The following is an 18,862-nucleotide window of genomic DNA, read 5'->3' on the forward strand; positions in this document are numbered from 1 at the left end:
AGAGAATGTCTGATGCTGTGGCTAAAAGCTTTATTGACTTGAAGAGGTAGTGACAATGTTATTCTTCAGGGCAGTTTTGTTTTTTTTTGTGTGTGTGTGTGTATGTGTGGAGTGGAAATAGACCTTCCCATGTAACCATGATTTCTCTTTTATAGAGGAATCATTATGAAATTAAGTGTATGGTACTGGGGCGGAAGCCATGGTAACAGAGTCAGGTATTCACCCACCAGATACTCACTGATGTGAAGTGTAGCCTTTTGCCTTTTTGATGTTTCTTTCAAATTCTTTTAGGTATAATTATGACAATTATTTCTGCAGATCTTAATGCTGCATCCTTCGTGCCAGAGCAATTAAATAATAAGCATGGAAGAAAATGTAATCACTAACGAACATTGCCCCCCAAAAGATTCCTTCTGCAGTTCTGTTCTGGCCATTTTTCTTTACTCCTCCTTCAGCGTTATCCTTTTATTGTAACAGCTTTAAAACTTGTGGGAGGAGGTGAAAAGGTTCTTTGTTAGGTGAATCCTGAAGTCAAACCACTCTTTAAATTGCTCATATGGTACGAATTTGCAGGAAAGCCAAGTTGTGGCTGTGAGAACTGGAGTGCTAAATAGAGTAGGACTGCTAAGAAGAAAACTTGGTAGTTACTTGGGAAGTTTACAGACAAGAGGCAAGCTGTATTGGCATAGTAAAATCGCCTATGGTCCCAGCGTTGCTCGCCTTGAATAAGGTAATAACGTTGTAACTCCTTGCAGCTGGGATGATACAGAGTTTATGCACACGTCAGTGATGAGCCTGGCTGTCAATCAGTAAGTTTACCCATTTCATTCACTACAACACCTTTCTTTAAGGGAGCTGCATTTGAATTTATTGCCATTAATATATTCTTCCTGTGCACCTGTAAACAATGGGGAGCGTGCCATCCCGACCTACCTTTATCTGGATTATTTTTGTCTCTGTGTATTGTCTCAAGGCTCGTTGTAGTTGCTCCGTGTGTCTCTCAGCCAGGTGCTGCTCCAATTACAAAGTGCTGTAACTTGGTGCCTAATAATCTCTTTCTATGCAGAGAAACTCCTGTCTTGACACTTCTCCTCTTATCACCTCTCTGCCTCCAAACCAACCAGGAATTGGTAATAATTAAAGACCTTCTCCTTTTCTGTTGTTTTAGGAAATATTGCTATATGTCATATGTATATGAAAGAAATTTGACTTTTTTTTCTTTGTCTGCTGCCTAATGCCATCCTGTTCCTGATTGTTTATCTTGTGAATCTTTATTCCATCTGGCTATTTAACACACAGATTTCTTAATAAAATCTTAATTTGCTTTGATTGAAGGTTTTTGCTTTTATTACCCAGAATAGATGTGGCTTCCAACTGAGAGAAGATCTGAATGGAGAACAGAAATATAATTCATAGGTAACTACTTAAAGCTGTTACTAATGCTTGGTGTATGTAGTCCTTGTTCCCCTTCTCGAGCTGCATTTTATGGATGCTTCTACAGACCCTGTAGTGTTTTAATCTTTGTCAGGACTCTGCCAAGTAGAACCTGTACATTCTGTCTTGGATATGCCTGTGGTAACACATCTTGGAGTCAGTGATGGCAATCCAAATACAGAACAATTATCATCTACAGAAACCTGGTGTGCTGTAAGGTGCCTGATGACAGGGCCTGTTGTTGTTTCTGGCAGGTTTGCCCAAAGAAAGTCAGTTTTAGTTTACCTGTTTTAGTAGTTGAATTCCTGAGCAAAGGGTACCCATATGGATCTTTTGACTGCTCTGATGTCCTTTAGAGTCTAACTTCTGCTGTTGGCTGCCTGAAACCCACAGGTGCAATGAGTTATTGTCCTCCTTGTGCTCTCAGATTTCTGAAGTTTTTGCTATTTGTTTGTAAGAAAGGAAAGGGCCCTTCACCGCCTCTATTGTTGTCCTGTGAAAGATGCAAAAAGCGTATTTGCTTAAAAATAAATGAACAAAGGGAGGAGGGGAGCTTTAGCAAGGGCCAGTATTTAAATGAAGGAGCTTGCAGGATTGGAGAGCTGTGCTGGGGCCTGAAGCCTTTCATTCCTAAAGCCTATTTAGGAATAAATAAATAAATTGCTCTTATGTAGAATGTATCTGTAAACCTTTACATTCCTATGTGTTTGTACCTAGGATGCTCTAGAGCATGACTTTACCCTTAAACAGGGTTTAGGGGCTACAAGGGGCACAAATAGGGTTGGAAAGACAGGTCTGGAGCTGTGTAAAAACCAGTGATCAAAAAGTGCTGGCAGTAGGGATTTGAATCCCCTGTAGCTTGCAAAAAGCCTCATCTGTTACAGACAAAGCAAATCTCAGATTAAAAACATCTATGTTGTGACCTGCAAGAAATAGTAATATGTGGAGATGGGGAAGCTCAAGGAAAAGAATGTAGAGAAACAAGGTAAAAATGCAGATCTAATGCTGAGAAAAACTGAATTAGTGTGAAGTAATTATGGGAACAGCAGACGGAGTGGACAGTAATACCTCTTTGACTTGGTGCTGGCTGTGCTTGCAGGGAAGCTGTTGATAGCAAAGGTGGCAGGGCTAATTCAGCTTCATGGGTTGACAACAGTCAAACCTCCAAATTCAGCTGAAAGATTTGGAAGGTTATGTAGGTTTGAAGGTATGTTTGCATCTAAACTGCAAGGGTGAATAACACGATGCTTTATCCAAACAAATTTATGAGCATGTCAGTTTCTCTAGAGTAAATGAGGTTAATGCTCTGTGCAACTAATCAAACATTTTGAAAGCAATCCCAGTGTATAATTGAGAGTTGGACCTTGATGCATGTCTTCAATTTTCTTTAAATAAATGTAAACTTGGTAAAATAACACCTTAAACAGCTACTGGTTAATTCGGTTTGCTTGGAAAGGAATGTAGTTATGTAAAAAGAAAGAAAGAAAAACCCCACAAAAAAGCCCCCTCTTTTCCCTCCATATTATTGCAGCTGGTGTTAAAAACACTGTCAAAGTCATTTATTAATAATGTCCAGAATGTCTAAGATGATTACACTGCTGGTTCATAGTGAATGTTAGTTATATTTCAGGTTTTCCTGTGACAAAGATTGAAATAATAAAAAAAAAGTTTGATCTGGCTTTTTTAAAATGTCAGTGTTTTCTTCCAGAATTGCTGGTTAGTTAATCATTCACATTTCTGTGCTAAATATGAGAATGACTGGCTTATGAAATGGTTCAGAAATGTAAGAGCTTTAACTGCAGTGAACGACAAATTCAGAAGCTTGTTATGTCAGAAAGGAGGAGGAGGAACTTCTGTTTAGGTCTTGCCTTCACAGGGAAAGGAAACACTGATAGTATCTGTGTAATCTTGCACTGATGAGCTGGCATCACATTGCTTTGAAAAGATTCATATTTGAGATCTGATGACTAAGTGTTGGTGAGCACAGCTGCTTTAGAATCTGAGATAAAGGAAAGAAGGAAAACAAATCCAGAACTGCTATGTGAAAACCTTGCTGACATGTAATGCTGTCAGAACATTCATAAAGAACAGAAAACCCCATTCAATGTCAATCAGGTACGTGCTATATTGAATGCAATATTTATTATTTTCAGTGCTGCCAAAGCTCTGCAATTGATAAGTGCTGGGTTTATGAACAGTAAGCTCTGTAAGTGAAATGGGATGGATAAAATACTGAGAGTTTTTGTTTTAGTTCCAGTGCACGTTTGTTCTTAGATCTGCATGAACTGTTAGACTTTTCAACAGGTTTGTGCTTTTAAAATTCTTTGAGGGTTCAAGGAGAATTGTAGAAGTTTGCCGTATCTTAGTACTTTGATTTAAAGAGCTGATTGGAATGTGATTGCTGCACTAAAAGCAGGAGGGATATTTTTGATGAACAAAAATAAGTAGTATATTTATTTATTTATTTATTTTTAAGATTCTTGACAACCTGCTCAAATGAATATGCTAATAGAAGGTAAAAGCCACTTACAATCATAATATTTTTAGGGCCTGATCCAATGCGAATTGGAGTTATTAGAAGTTTATTGATTAACCTGAACTTTGAATCAGAATCTTCAGATTGCAGGCATCACCTTGCTTAATGTCTCAGGTTTTGTTTTGACAACTGTTGTGTCTGTCTTGGTACTTTTCCCATATTCAATCAGTGATGTAGGTTTCTAGTCTTGTAGAAGGAAACTGAGTTTTGAAAAGCATCTTTTGAAGTAAACAGGCAGTTACAAACCTGTTTCTTCAGTTTGCTTTCGGAAATGCTAAAAAGGATATTTAACAGTAATGAAAGGTGGGTCAGCACATGCAAACCTGTTTACCAAATCCTTTGGAACCACTGCCTGAATGCTAGTAAAGGTTTTTGCCTAGCAATGACAGGAATTATCTGGTCATTTTATCTTGGGCATTTTAAAAATGAAGCTTTATTGGAGAAAACAAACTCTAATCTGAATGGAAAAATGGGATAGAGAGCAGGTTATGTAATTCAGATTGAATGGCTAGTGAATGTGCAATGTCTTTTTTGAAAAATGTTTTGATCTTGTCTTATGGAGCACGGAGCACTATACCTTATATACAGTGAAAGTCCTGATGTGTTTGAGTAGCATGAGAAGCCTCTTTCGAACATAAAGTCATTCAGTACTCGATTCTGACATGTTGAGTTTTAGCAGCTCTTTCCTTCCTCAACCGTATCCTTGTTCATCTTTTCTCCCCATAAGAAGAGAACAGATCGAAGACTGAAGTACAGTGCCTTTACTGAAGCAGCATTTCTCACTTGTAATATAAATCTTTTAGAACTTATAGTTGCAGTTTCAGAACTTAAGCAAAATTCCTTTACAAGTCTGTGAACATAATTTAAACATCAAATCACTCCCCTGTCTTTTTACCTCCTTCTTGTTTTCCTTTTGTAACTTTCCTATGTCTTTTTAAATAAGATGTGACATGGTGTCAGTGACGCAGTGTTAGTGGAAGCTAGAAGTAGTGTCTCTGTTCTCTAACTAGTAACCGTGTGTATAAGTGAGCAGTTCAGCTGCCTTGGACTTTTAAAGGAGAAATAACAGTAAAAATCTTAGAGTAAACCTGAGATTTCCTTACAGCTGATCTCAGAAATGCTGTAAATCTCATGAACCAGTTAGTTTATTTGAGCTCCAAGTATTGCTGGAGAAAGTAGAATTAGAAAAATTATTGTTTATCCCAGTGATTACGTTTGTTGGTAACCTGATAAACCTGGAGTGTCACAGGGAAAACACTCCATACTTACAGAGATGGTCTGAAAACACTGTGATGTAGAATTGCCTTCGGTGAGAGTCAGACACTGAGTTTTTGAGATGACATTCTGATAAAGAATGGATTGAAGTGTATTAATTAAAAGCCCTTTTGAAGCCATGTTTACTATGTGCTCTTTTCAAATACTCTGAGCTCTGGTTCTGGAATATTGACTTGAACGTGCAAGTAGAAGAAAATGTGCGGGGAAAAGGAATGGGGGGATCCAGGAGCTCAATAGGATGTATAACCACTCTGTTATCGTGTTTTTCTTCAGTTACCTGTCACACACTTTTGCTAACAGCAGGAAATATTCATGTGGAAGTGTTTGCTGGTCCATTCCTCCAGGGACAGGAAATAGGAAGCTTAGAGAGCAGAAATCCCAGGATGAATTTATTCTTTTTTTAGCTTTATTGAGATGGAATTAAGAGAGAGTTCAAGTTTTGCCTTGATTAATACATTGGACAGGTTCCCCTCCTGTGTTAATAAGAAACAAGATACTGACAAACTCAGCTGAGTCAGGCTTTTACCCACAGATCAGTAAAAGGCAGTTTCTCATGTCCAGTTTAATGAGACAAACCTGGAATAGTTTTTTTATGCTTAATAGACTAAGACATTCCCAAAGCCTTCTGTTACCTGTTGATGACATTCAAGATAACTGATTTGGGATTCTGTGCCGCATTAGAGCAGTGTGTCATAGCTTGTAAAGTCAAGAATAATCAATACCTTGATTTCTGTGTTATTTCATTGAGTTTGTGAAGAAAGGTTACAGCATAATTACTGATTTCTCAGGCAGTTTTAGGTCTTTTTAATCAGTAAAATTGGATATTAGGAAACTAAATTGTAATAAGATTTTTGAAAGGCAAGTTAGAATAAAATTGCAGGGACAAAAGTGTTTTATCTTCTATTAATGGGAAGGTGTGTAGCAGAATGAATACAAGTGAACCAGTATTATACATAAATTCCAACAAGGAAATCAGAAAAACAGCAGAAACTGTATTGTATTTCATACATGTCCACACATAGATTTGTTTTTCATCCAATTATAGGAACAGGCATTTAATCACATTTTATGTCTATGGAAAAAAGATTGTTTGGTGCAGTAAAGCAGCAAAGTCTAAGGCAACTGCACACTTATTTACAAATGGTGTTTGCGTGCTGAGCAGAGCAAGCTGCAAACTGGGCACTCCTGGAGCACTTGAAGGACTGAAGCAAGTCTCAGTGTCTCCTAAAGCTCCGAGCTTTGAATGAAAAAGAACCTTGCATGTGGCGTGTTCTTCTTGGAAGGACAGTGGTGGAACTCTTTTGTTAAGTCACTTAGATTTACAGTGTAAATAATTTGCGTAATAATGAGGCTGCATGGAAAAATCAGAGTAAGAGATGCTTCTATTTAGAGGAGGAGAGAGTGCAGTAAGTGATGTTCAGCACTGGTGTGAGAGGAAAAACTCTGCTGCTTTTTTCCTTCTTCTGGTCACCCACCTCTGACAAATGACTCCCTGGCAGCAGGTTAACAAAGAGGGTTTTCTGCAGCCTCAGACAGCTGTGTGGTAATCTCTGCTCCTTCTTGGTCTTGTAAAGAAAAGGTTATTTGAGGAGCCTGAGGCATGGCACACTCAAGGGAACAGCTGGTGCATCACATACACTTAGCCAGGAGAAATTAAATCTTGCATTTACTGCCTTACATGCCAAGCAGAAACCCCCATCCCATGTTTTCTAGCTATGGGAAGTGAGATCCTCAGGTGGCACAGTGTGCTCAGCTGAGCTAAACCAGTTCATGTTGTCTGGGGAGATGAATAAGTCATATTCTGAAATAACTGATTTTGTTGCCTGTAGATTGCCGAGGGTCTGGGCTTTGGGTGCAGCTATGACCTTACTCTTTTTGTTTGTTGGCCAGGAGGCTCTTAGTCTCATCAGTGGTTTTTATGCCTGGTTTTGGACACCTGCTGCCAGGGAATCTCTTGTCTATACTTTCCTCAGAAGGTGAGATGGACATTTTTGCTGCCTGAGAGAATAGGAAGTGCCAATTCCCGCTGTATTCCTACTGCGTGATTTGCTTGTTTTCTTTCTTTCTTTTTGTTGCTGTTGTTTTGTTTTGGTTTTTTTCAACTATTGACTTTTTTCTTCCCCTTTTCCTCTCCTAAATTTCTGTCTGAAATGAGCGCATTGCTGCTGGCGTTGTTCCCTATCTGCCTGCTGTATCTCCTCACAGACCTGCATGGGGGAACTGCTTCGGGAAAAGGGAATAAACACAGCAGTGTTTTTTGTTTCTGATTTACTTATTTATTTGAGCATCAGGAGAGACTGATGCTGGGAGTTGTGGAATTGTTATAAGGGTAAACAAAAAGAACTTGAATCGTGTCAGAGTCCCTGCACCAGCTCATGTCTCTGCCGTGCCTGTAACTAAGGCACAGTTATTCAGTAACACGCTGAGTTGTGTAAAAGCCCTACTGCGCAAAACGAGGCTTTTTCTCCATATATAGTCACCCTTTCAGATGGTGGATGATTGAGCTCGACACTCAGCAGTCATACAAGTTAAAGATGTCCCTCAGTACAAGGTTTTGTAATGACAGGAAAGCCATGATTGTTATATGGCCTTCTCATTAAGAGAGACATGGTGGTTGAAGGAAGTAATCTTCCTGGACACAAGGAACTGGTATGTTCCCTGCTGTTAGCACAGAGCTATGATCTGATCATCAAACCAAGAACTAGCTGCTGAGAATTAACTCTGCAAGAATTAACTAAATTAGTTTGTGCTGAGACCCCCCCCAAGTGTGCTTCAGAGTTACTAGATACAGACACACATCGTTGCTCAGTGAAACCACGAGTCCCAGCCATAGACCAGCCTGTTCTGCTCTCTTCTGCCCTTTCCTGCATCAGAAGGAGATACTTTCTTTAAGCAATGTTTTTATCAGACAAGTGTGATGTTCCTTTGTACTAGCTTTGGCCATAACACTGCTGTAGGTTGAAGTGTGATTACAAAATCCTTGGACTAATTGATTATAATTGCCACTTGTGTAATAGCTTTAATGGATGCTTCTTTTGTAAGGTAGCATTTTCCCACTGAAGTCCAAATATTCTTTTTGATGGAATATATACTTGAGTGCCCACTTGGAAGTAATGACATGCAAAGTAGAGGAGCTGAGGTCTCTCCGTATTCATTTGTACTCTCGAACAGGACAGTGGCTTGTAATTTCTGGTCTATAGGTCTGTAAGCTTATGAAATGTACCTAAAAAATGCAAATGAAATCTGTTCTGAGGTCTGATAGCATTGTAAGGGTCTATAAATTGGAAGGTTAAAAAGTGCTGCAGTGAATATTAACCCCTGCTTGAAGCGAGGTCTTTTCCCCTTCTATGCATACCTCCAAATGATCTAATCCCACTGCAGTAAATATGACATCTCTTTTCATGTACCATAAAGTGTTAAGTGATGGCCATCTTTGGACAGGACTCACAGTTCTTCACTTGAAAGAAGTTTATGAGGTGGCTAGTGTCCCAGGTAATTACCGTTTGTCATGCTTCACTTTTTCCAGCACAAGTAAAATGAGACTTCCTCGTCTATGAATGCCTTTAATAGTGGAGGAACATAGTCATAAAAAACATTCAGGTGGGAAGGAATATCTGGAGAGCACTGAATCCAATATCTTGCTTCAAGTGAGGTCAGGTTGCTCAGGGTCATTTTCAGCCTCTCTTCAGTCTCCCTTTTTCTTTTTTTAATGTTTCCAGAAATGAAGATTTCACAGCCTTCCTGAATATCCTTTACCTATTCTCATTGTGGAGATTTTTTTTTTCATGTCCAACCAGATTTTCTCTTGCTCCAACTTGTGACCAACCTCTTGTCCACATTCGTGCACTGTTTAGTAATCTTGCTTAGTCTTTGTAACTGCACTTCAGGTAGTAGAAGACTGTCATTAAGCCCTCTTTCGTTTGTCTGTTTCTCTCAGGACCAAACCTGGTTCCTTTGGTGCCTGCACATGTCATTCACCAGATCCCTGCAATATTTATGAATGTTTAGAATAACCTAAAAGTTGTCATTGTCCTCAGTAGCACCAAGGCTAAAACAGGGCAAAGGGTGCTCAGTTCTCTTAAGTGTTTCCAACTATTCTTTCTCCTGTGGTTTTGATCTTCAGTATTTTCTTCAGAGGTGGTCTTGATCTCTTTGGAAACAAGCTGCTGATTTTGCAGGAATGGATCTGAAGTCTCTAAAAAGAGCTTTATTTTCCTTTTGCTTTCCTTTCTGCCCCCTATTTGTTGCATATAGTGCACTTCAGGTAATAAATAATAAACCTGTTTACTCACATGCCTTCTGTTGGCAGTATCTTGCACTGCTGTGTTTAATGAGTAATAAGTTATCCACAAAACTTGAAGCATGAGAGCTATTTTATGCATCAGGAGTGACTTTGCTTTAATGATCCGTTCCTGAGAAGACGCTTTGGTTTATTTTTGCAATGAGATGCACAAAGTTTAACTTTGCAGAATATTAATAGAATGCTTTCCAAGAAGAGTGAGAGGCTTGGGCTGCGGGGCAGTAGAATGCAGGTTTGCTGAATCACCTCTTATTCAAATGGAAGGAAGAATGATTATGCCTTAATTGAAACCTAGCAGAGAAAGGGATGATCTTTATGACAAGCAAAAAAATTGCTCAAAATATGTGTCTTGCCTGGAAAATTCTGAGCACGTTGTTATTTATGCTGATGAAATAGTACCTGAGAATTTCCAAGTTTACTTGTGGACTGTTGTGCTTATCTAGAAAAAGCTTTGTATTGTTTCCAAGCAGGTTCTAAAACATGGCAGCCTACCCTCTTTTCCCTTTGTTTACCCCTAATGCTATTTTGTGGAAGGCTTTTAAAAAGATATGTGGTGTATGTAATGTGCTGTTACCAACATTTGAATGTAGATACCCATTTGAGATTGTTCCAGTAGGTCAGATGGCTTAATTATTTACCTGTGTATCTGTTTGACTATGACATCCAAACCAGCAGTTTTGTACTTGATCTGGTGTTTGTTGCATTGTGACTGTCAAGATACACTGAGTTCAATATGTAGAGCTATTTCAAGAGCAGAAGCCTCACTTTTTCTTGGATAACATTAACAGCATCACATTTTTGATCCTCCATACCCATGGAAAGTGGTGGTATCCTTTGCATACTGGAGCCCATGGAACTTTATTGTCATATGTCAGATGTGGGTGCTGCTCCTAATGTACAATATTTGTGAATGGTAAGTGCTACTAGAGGAATCAGTCTGGTTATTTACTTTGTGGCATTTCAATTGCTTCGTACCTTTCTAAGCTAAACTGACTTGACTGAAACACTTGCAGTCGATAAGGCTGTACTCTATAAATAATGGATATCTATTTTGTTTCTGGGCCTGGTACAGATCTGGTGCACTGCTGAAAGATTAGATCTAAATTACCTTAAAAGACCTTTATGCAGAGAAGGAAGAAAAGTTGGGACAGGAGTTTGGTTCATGGAGTAGTTAATTCTAGTAGTGTTTATGATAGCAGGGCATCATACTGAAATGGGACAAACTTATGATTCTGTAGCAACTTCTTATTGCGATCCTCAGCTTAAATGTGGCAGTGATTCCTTCTGAGGTACTGATGTTAGCGGAGTTTGTCTTCTGTAGACTTGAATCTTAAGCTCTGGTTACCTGAACCTGCAGTTCTTCCTCAAGAAGTACAGCTCCACAGACCATCAGTTATTCTAGGGACTTTTCTGTGCAGTTCTGAATGTTTTCTGCAGCTTTGTTTTATTTCTGAGGCTTTGGGCTTTCTGTTCTGAATCTCCTGAGTATAAGGATATACGAAGAATGTGATTCCATGTACATCCATAACCTACCATGGCTAAGCATTTTCTGCCACTCAAGTTAATTATCTTAAGCCATTACTGTTGTTTAGTTGTTATACTGAAGTCTGATGAAGTGTAAGGGTTTGGGGTTACACTGCGCTGTGCACCCTTTGAAGGGGAGCAGTGCAGTCAGCTCTTGCTGGGCAGGGCTGACAACATTCAGGTGCTCATATGGAGTGTCTGTGCACACCTCTGAGATCCCAAGTGGTGCTTTGCTTTACCTACATGCATTTTGAATTCTACAGGCAAATTCATAGTGTTCACTATGAAAGCAACCACTGCTGAAAACAACCTTATTTTTCAGTTCCATCATTTGCTGCCTGAAAATTATTTGGGCTGTCCATGAAATGCAAGCAAGAGAACATGTGGGATTTTCAGTGCTTTTTGCGCTCTTAGGGGAAAATGTGAAGCATCTGGCAAGGGCACATAAGGCATGTAGACTGTATGAAAAATGAGGTCACATTCTCCTGCTTTGGCTGCATCAGAGTTCCAGTGCAACAACGGCTGGATGTAAACCACTGCTGAGATAATTCATTTTCCTGTTTCCCACAAAGGAATAAACAGCAGCTGGGTCTGAAGTGCCTAAGATGATTTGAATGAGTTCCTCGTTACTTACCCATATATCTTCACTTTCATCAGCAGAGTGCAAAGTGAGAAGAGCCCTAAACTATTTTATTCAGACAGATTTTCTCATGGTTTTTTTTTGATGGTGATTCTACCATCAGTCCTGTCTCTAGGTGGGAAAAATGTCAGTACACCAAGATGGCATACTAGAAATACCATCTAGCTGAGAATTTCTGGGACATGGAGGTAGCTGGTTCTTCAGGAAACGTACGTTTGGATCTTTACCATTTTATTTTATTGTTGTGTGAGGTGAAAAAAGGTAAGAATATTTAGCATCCATACTTTGGTTGCTTTTGGTATAGCAAAACTGTGGGTGACTTCTTTACTCCAGGGTTTTTCATGTCGATCTCTTATTGCCACCTGTAAAAGTAAAGTATGCTGGAGTATCGCTTCTGGGAAATGGAACTTGAATGAATTACAAGCAAAGCCCACAATGAAGAATGAAATTTAAATACTCTTAAATGCTGCTGTAAAACTGATGGTTCCAGGATGGGGTTTACATCTTAGAAGGTGTTTTGGTGATTTCTTTCTTCTTTTCCTTTTTTATTCTTTTTTTTCCCCTTTCATTTACCTTAAGTAATTTGGTATGCCTAGATCTGGCAGATGGTGTTTCTGTGGGTATATTAAGGTCCTGTGATTGCTGGTTCAGATGGAATGAAGGATGGAGAGTAGCAGTGAAGGCAGCTCAGTATGCCAGGAAAATATAGAACTTCCTGACCTTACGGATTTGCTTGAATTCCTCTTTGCCAGCTCAGAAATACCTGCACTTTGTGACATCTGCATTTCATAACATCTACTTTTATAATGGCTCTGTTCAGAGGTGCTGTATCCGAGTACTTTTCAGTGATAGAGTTCCTTACTGATGTCCATCTCATCTTTCTCCTCACTGGAGAGGGATGTGCAGCGGGGTTATGATTTTGAAAGGTAAAGTCTCTGTCTGTCTGTGTTCTAAACATCAGTTACACACTCATGTTGATGAAGGAAGGCTGATACTTCAATAGTGCACTTGCAGTGGGAGAAGGAGGTGGTGAAGATAATTGATTTCTCAGGACACTCATTCCTCAATTACTCGCCACTGACACAGAGCAGCTTTACCCTAGTTGCAGTGAATTGCTTTGCTTAGGATCCTGGCTGTCACGTGCATTTTTGTTTTCGGCTTCAATTTATACATTTTTTGTGTTTTAAATGAAGTTTGGATTCAACAAGTGTTGTCCCCTTTATTTTTAAGGAAGTTCTAGAGAATTTTCTGCTTCATAAAGGTAGCAAACTTGAATGTTGTCTATTTAAGTACGTTTGCTATGTAATCTGTTTTCACAGAATGTTTTCAGTGCTTTCTGTTTTGTGAATTCCTCCATTTCTTTTACAGAAAAGACTTAAGATAGAGCTTCCTTAGTTTCTAATTCATGGTTGTTTTTTTTTTCCCCCTACCTTAACATCTTAGAATGAATATTTAAACAACCTTCGGTCTTGAATCAAAATGTCCCTCTGTGCGTCTTCTCACAAGGACTTTTCTCAGTTGCTGCCTCTTCAGGATATTGGATGCAATAAAACAGAAATTAAAAACTCACCTGCTGGTATTGGCTCTCCAGTTCCCTACAGCTGTAATCAATCTGCATTGACAACAGAACACAGTCCAGTCTACATCCCTTCATCTTACGTGGAAAACAGGCATGAATATTCTGCAATGGCATTCTGTAGTCCTGCTATGATGAATTACAACATAGCCAGCAATTTTGGTGATTCAGAGAGTGCATCTGTGAGACAAACATCGAGCCCAAGCCTGTTATGGTCTGCTCCTGGCCACCTCTCCCCTCTGACACTGCACTGTCAGTCATCGCTTCTGTATGCAGAGCAGCCTAAGAGCCCGTGGTGTGAAGCGAGACCGCTGGAACCAGTGCTGCCCGTCACCAGGTGAGTACCACTCACTTCATTAGAACTTTCCTATCAGTCAATCACAGCTTCTTTAGTTCCTTTATGTCTTTTTGTTATTACTTCTTAAAACATTTTATTTTCAGTTTGTATTCATTAAGGCAATGTGAGCAGCAGATTCACAGGCTGAATTTCTCAGAACTGAATTTGCAAAAGCATTGTCCCATGCTGCACAGTGTTACGTGCCATGAGAAATGAGTGCATCATCAGCTGACAAAACAGTTCCATTCCTGTTCACAACAGCTTTCTGTGGATGAAGGCAAAGGGTGTTGCAGGGGCTAATCCTGTTTTACCCACTGTGTGTTTCTTCATATGGATGCCCTGTCCTTGGAGGTGTTCAAGACCAGGTTGGACGGGGCCCTGGGCAACCTGATCTAGTAAAGGTGTATGTTTGGTGGCCCTGCCAGGCAGGGGGGTTGGAACTACATGATCCTTGAGGTCCCTTCCAACCCGGGTCATTCTGTGATTCTGTGATATGGTTCCTTATTCAACTTCAGCCATTGATGATATGGAAAACAGCACATCTGGTAACAGCTGCGGTTCAAATATTCATTAATTTTTATTTTTGATATTACCCACATTCCTTCTGCAATGGATGGGCTTTATATATTGTTTGCCCAGCACTAAGGTATAAAATGTAAGCCTGATTCAGACTTGTGGATTGCAGGAATCTTCAGGATGGCCACTTGAGTAATCTGCCTTTGGGGTCAGAAGAGGCAGTTCTGAAGCACATATCTGCCTCAGGTACTAGGTATGTGGACTGGAACGGGCTATTTTAAATAGCACCAGCTTACAAAGGGGTTCCTTGAGCAGGTGAATGGGATTATCATCCAAACTCTTTCTGCTTTGGTTAATGTTTCAAAACAGATAGGTCTGGGTAAGCAGGAAAACAGGTCCAGGTTAGTGTTCTGGGCTGATCAGATAGTGGATCAAGCCAAGTGGAAGAACACAGTGGCAAGAGCAGCCCTTCGGATGCTCTGCACAGTGGCTTCCCTTCAGTCTATTTAAAAGTAAACCTGTACCTCTGGTGTTCAAGTAACTAAGTCTTCTATTGTTTGTTTGGGTTCCTTTGGACTGTTGTGACTGTAGCTGATGATAACTGTGTTTAAAGCAGAGAAATCAATGTAATTGAATGTCTAAATTTGTGGGTGATTTTTATCTCTCAGGAGCGAGCAATCACTGTATTATTTGATAGCTGAACTTTTCCAGTGGTTCATTTGTTCCAGTATGATTCATTGTAACCCCTCCTTTGTCTTTAGAAGTTGTAAAAAAAATGGTGTATAATTCAGCATACAAACACATAAAGGAGGAATTGTAGTTCCCTGTTGTGGCTACATGGCCTGAGATAAAAATGTACTTTCTCTCATCTTTTGGTGAGATCTTCAATGTCGTGAACATCTTATTTATTGCCATGGGAACAATGACTGTGACACCACGTCTTCGAAGATTATACCTTGAAGGAAGAATTCTTGGGACTGAAACTTACAGGAATAGCTCTGGGGGAAGGGAGAGACTAACATTGTAAGGTGTAAATAGTTTTAAACAACACTGTAGTTGAAGGAAAGGGAGTTGTTTGAACAATGAGTAAGAAAACGTCAATATAAAAAGGAGGGGGAATGACTGTTTATGAGGGTGGACAGTGATAAGACAAGTGGGAATGGTGTTAAACTGAGACAGGGGAGGTTAGATATGAGGAGGAAGTTTTTCAGTGGTGACACACTGGAACAGGTTGCCCAAGGAGGCTGTGGATGCCCCATCCCTGGATGCATTCAAGGCCAGGCTGGATGTGGCTCTGGGCAGCCTGGTCTGGTGGTTGGCGGCCCTGCACATAGCAGGGGGGTTGAAACTGGATGATCACTGTAGTCCTTTTCAACAACCCAGGCAATTCTATGATCCTGTGATCAGTGCATAATTAGGACTATTATACAGTTCATTTTTATCTTTAGGAATAAAGCAGGAGTCTCACTGTGAGAGGGCTTTATTTTCCCTGGGTGAAAACTTCAGTTAACATTTGCTGTACTAATGAGGGCTGCTTCACCGTGGCTGATCTTGTGTAATTTGGAACTTCTTGTAGATCAGCTTAAAATAAGAAACCTGAATTCCACATATTTATCTTCCTTGCAAATAAGTTCTTTATATGATGAAATTTATTTAACACTGCACTGCATAACATTTTCATTTAGCAGTGTTAATCTGCAGCAGTAGCTCAGCAAAAATAAGCAGTATTCTAAGGAAAAATAAACATGATTTTATTTAGAGCCTTTGTAGAGCTTATATATATAGATAGTTTTTTGGATCAGTGTTTCCAAACACTTCATTTATATTAAAATGACATGAAGAGAAAAGAAATGTGATAATGGAATTATATAATATTTAAGAGTAATCTGGCATGGCATCTTCAATTGTTTTTTGCCTCTGTCTCCTAAATTGTTTTTAATTAAAGAAATAAAAGGTTTATTTTTAAAATGGATAGATATGTCTTTATAACAAGTACTAGAAAACATTAAGAAGGTTGGCAGAGATGTTTCTGGAACTTAATTTCCTCCCTTTTACTTCTTCTGTTCCATTATTTTCCTTCTGCTTCTGACTGTGCATGTATGGTTCATGCAGGTCAGCAATGTTTGCTTGAATTGTATACAATTAAGTCAGTTTCTTGCCCAATGTGCCCCAGTACTGTATACATACATTGTACTAACTCTGCTCTGAAGCCAAAATTATTTGTATTGTCCTCCCATCCTGGTTTTTATTTTTATTTTCTATTATTATTTTAAATTGTGCCCATTCTGTAGAGCACTTGGAAATACCTCGAGGTCCCTTTGTGGTGATGGGCTGGCATTTCAGTTTCATGATGCAGTTACAAAGACTAAGCAAAAATGTCCCTTAATTTTTGGATACTTGTAGCATCATTTTCAGTCCGTTAATCAGTGTTTGGGACATGACAGAACCTGTGCTTTGGCGACTGAAATATTCACAGTTATGTGGTATCAGAGCTTCCAGAAATGGTGGTGGTGATTGTCCCTAGAAGCTGAGGAAGATAAAAGTGGAAAATGACTCTCACTGACTTTTGCACAGCATTTTGCTCATGGTCAGGGGAGAAAGGAAGAGATTCAAATCAATTGGTGCTAAAGGCTGTAATTATAATGCTCTTTTTAGACTTATGGTGCGCTAAACAAGGCAAGAGCTTGAGCGCAGGAAGTGACGAACACACAGATGCAGCCTTTGTCATTGTACAGTTTAGGTTTGTATAAGACTGAATCTCTCCAGGGAGTGAATGAGCCAGTGGCCTGTGGGAGGGAAGCCTATTAAGAAGTGCTAAAATCTGGACTGTTAATTTTTGGCTTCGTCATTTCTTTTTGCTTTTTTTTCCTGTTTTCTCAGTTTCGTTATAATTTTTTTTTCTTCTCTCTTTAAAGCACAATAGCTTAGGTTAAAAAATAAAAACATGGTGCATAGTAACTGCTATGAACAGATCTTGCTAACTGCCAGGTCAGATCTTTGCCACATTTCTTCATTATTGATAAAAAGCTGAATTCTGGCTCAGGTTTTCTGAGCATGGTGTCTGCATCAAACACTTTCAGCTTGGGATATTCCATGAAATCTAGAATGAATTAAGAGACATGATAAACACTGAACTGCCTGATTCCTTCTCCTTCAGGGTAGTCATCTTGTCACTATTGATCATAGAACAAGAGATTGAATAAGGCCTTGTGCAGCCTAGTTGTGCTGTAGTGTCCCTGTTCGTTGGGCTAGATGGCCTTCAGAGTTCCCTTTTAACTCAAATGACTCTGATTATATATAGAAAGTATGACTGAAAATAGAGAGGACCACCTGGAGATGTAAAGCAATAAATCTGAATCCAAGCAGCTCCTCAATTGCAGTCAGGTACATCCTTTTTGGTGCAGGGGCCCTGTGGGCACACAGCCACCTACCAGTTTTTCTGGAGGACCTGGCAGCTCATTCTTCTGTTGAGTGTGCTTGAAGTACATCAGTCCTGTGTACAATGTGAAGAGGCCGCTAACCATGCATGAGGCTTTTTGTCTGGGTAAGCTGCCTGATTGCTACATCCTAGGGGAAATGAGCATATATGTCATAAGTTAAAATTCTCTATTTCCTAGCTCTGTTGTCCATAAAGACAGCAGTAACAAAATAATTGCTTTTGAACCTCCCGCTGTGCTGCCACAGCTACTGATGATGAGCAGATTTGATGCCCGATGAGCCTGTGGGAGGGATGCATTCCAGATTGTTGCTCTTCCTGCAAGCTGTTCGCTGCAGTAGGCAGAAGTCACGTAGTTTGCATGTGTGAGGAGTGACTGCAGATAAACTTTTAATCAGATAAAGAAACACTTGTGATGACTGGTAGGTAGAAAGCAGCACTCTTGTGTGTGATGTTGCAGTCTGTACTGTTTCTTTATTGTCATCTGGAACAGCTTTGTGCTCTAATGAAGGTAATAAGCATAGTTTGCTACAGCTTATCAATCAGTAACTGAGATGCTCTCTGACTGATCTGGGTTCTCTTCTGATTCTAACAATTGGATCTTGATTCTTAAGTAGAGCTGCCTCTGATACTGATGTGAAATGCCAAACTACTTTTCTCCCAAATACAGGGAAAGGGAAAAGAGCATCGTATTTTCTTCCTCACTTTAGCAACATATTAGGGGTGTGTGTGTGATGCAGCCCCTTTATTCTAAGGGAATATTTCCCCATGTTGGTCTTCCCAGTGTAATAGAAGGGGAAATTTGTCAGTGATTCAGAAATCTCTTAACCATATGTGTGTATTCAGAGACCAGGCACATTAAACATCTAAACACCTTTATTCCCTGTAACAGCTGGATAAATGGACATTGAAAAAAAAATCTTGCTGTAACTCAATTGTATGCTAAATACTGTAACTTTTCTAGTTTTGAGTTTGCTCAGCGGCACCTTTTTATTTATTTATTCATTTATTTATTTATTTTCCCTCTAATCTTCTATTGGAAAACCGGAGAACATCCTCCTCAAAGCCTAAAACCTGCTTTACTGATGACCCAAGTTCCTTTCCTCTTTCTGTTTGTTTTTAGGATCTGAGTGTCAAAAATTGGTTGTTCTTTCATGTTTTTATTATGTTATAATTTTAATTGAGTTCCGAAGAGCAATTCCAATAAGTTGGAACAACTTGCTGGACTTTGAAATGCAACTTACTAATTTATGCAGAGCAATATGTATTTTTCTAATATATGAAAGCA

At 39.4% G+C, this 18,862-nt stretch overlaps 1 protein-coding gene across 7 annotated transcripts in view; it reads left to right on the forward strand.

Moving 5' to 3' along the window:
* ESR2 (estrogen receptor 2) overlaps positions 1–18,862 on the forward strand; it is a 75,765-nt gene that overhangs the window by 30,730 nt on the left and 26,173 nt on the right. The window contains exons 1-4 of one of the 7 annotated variants that reach the window (XM_032444793.1): positions 9,657–10,458; positions 11,813–11,970; positions 13,153–13,622; positions 14,308–14,391. In XM_032444793.1, coding sequence (XP_032300684.1) covers positions 13,189–13,622; positions 14,308–14,391 — 518 coding nt within the window. In that variant the 5' untranslated portion in view covers positions 9,657–10,458; positions 11,813–11,970; positions 13,153–13,188. Of the gene's footprint in view, positions 1–3,252; positions 3,550–9,656; positions 10,459–11,812; positions 11,971–13,152; positions 13,623–14,307; positions 14,392–18,862 lie in introns of those variants that run through there. The other 6 variants (XM_015865467.2, XM_032444794.1, XM_015865464.2 and 3 more) reach the window with 6 other exon arrangements.

This window comes from Coturnix japonica, chromosome 5 (assembly GCF_001577835.2).
Source record: "Coturnix japonica isolate 7356 chromosome 5, Coturnix japonica 2.1, whole genome shotgun sequence".
NCBI lineage: Eukaryota > Metazoa > Chordata > Aves > Galliformes > Phasianidae > Coturnix > Coturnix japonica.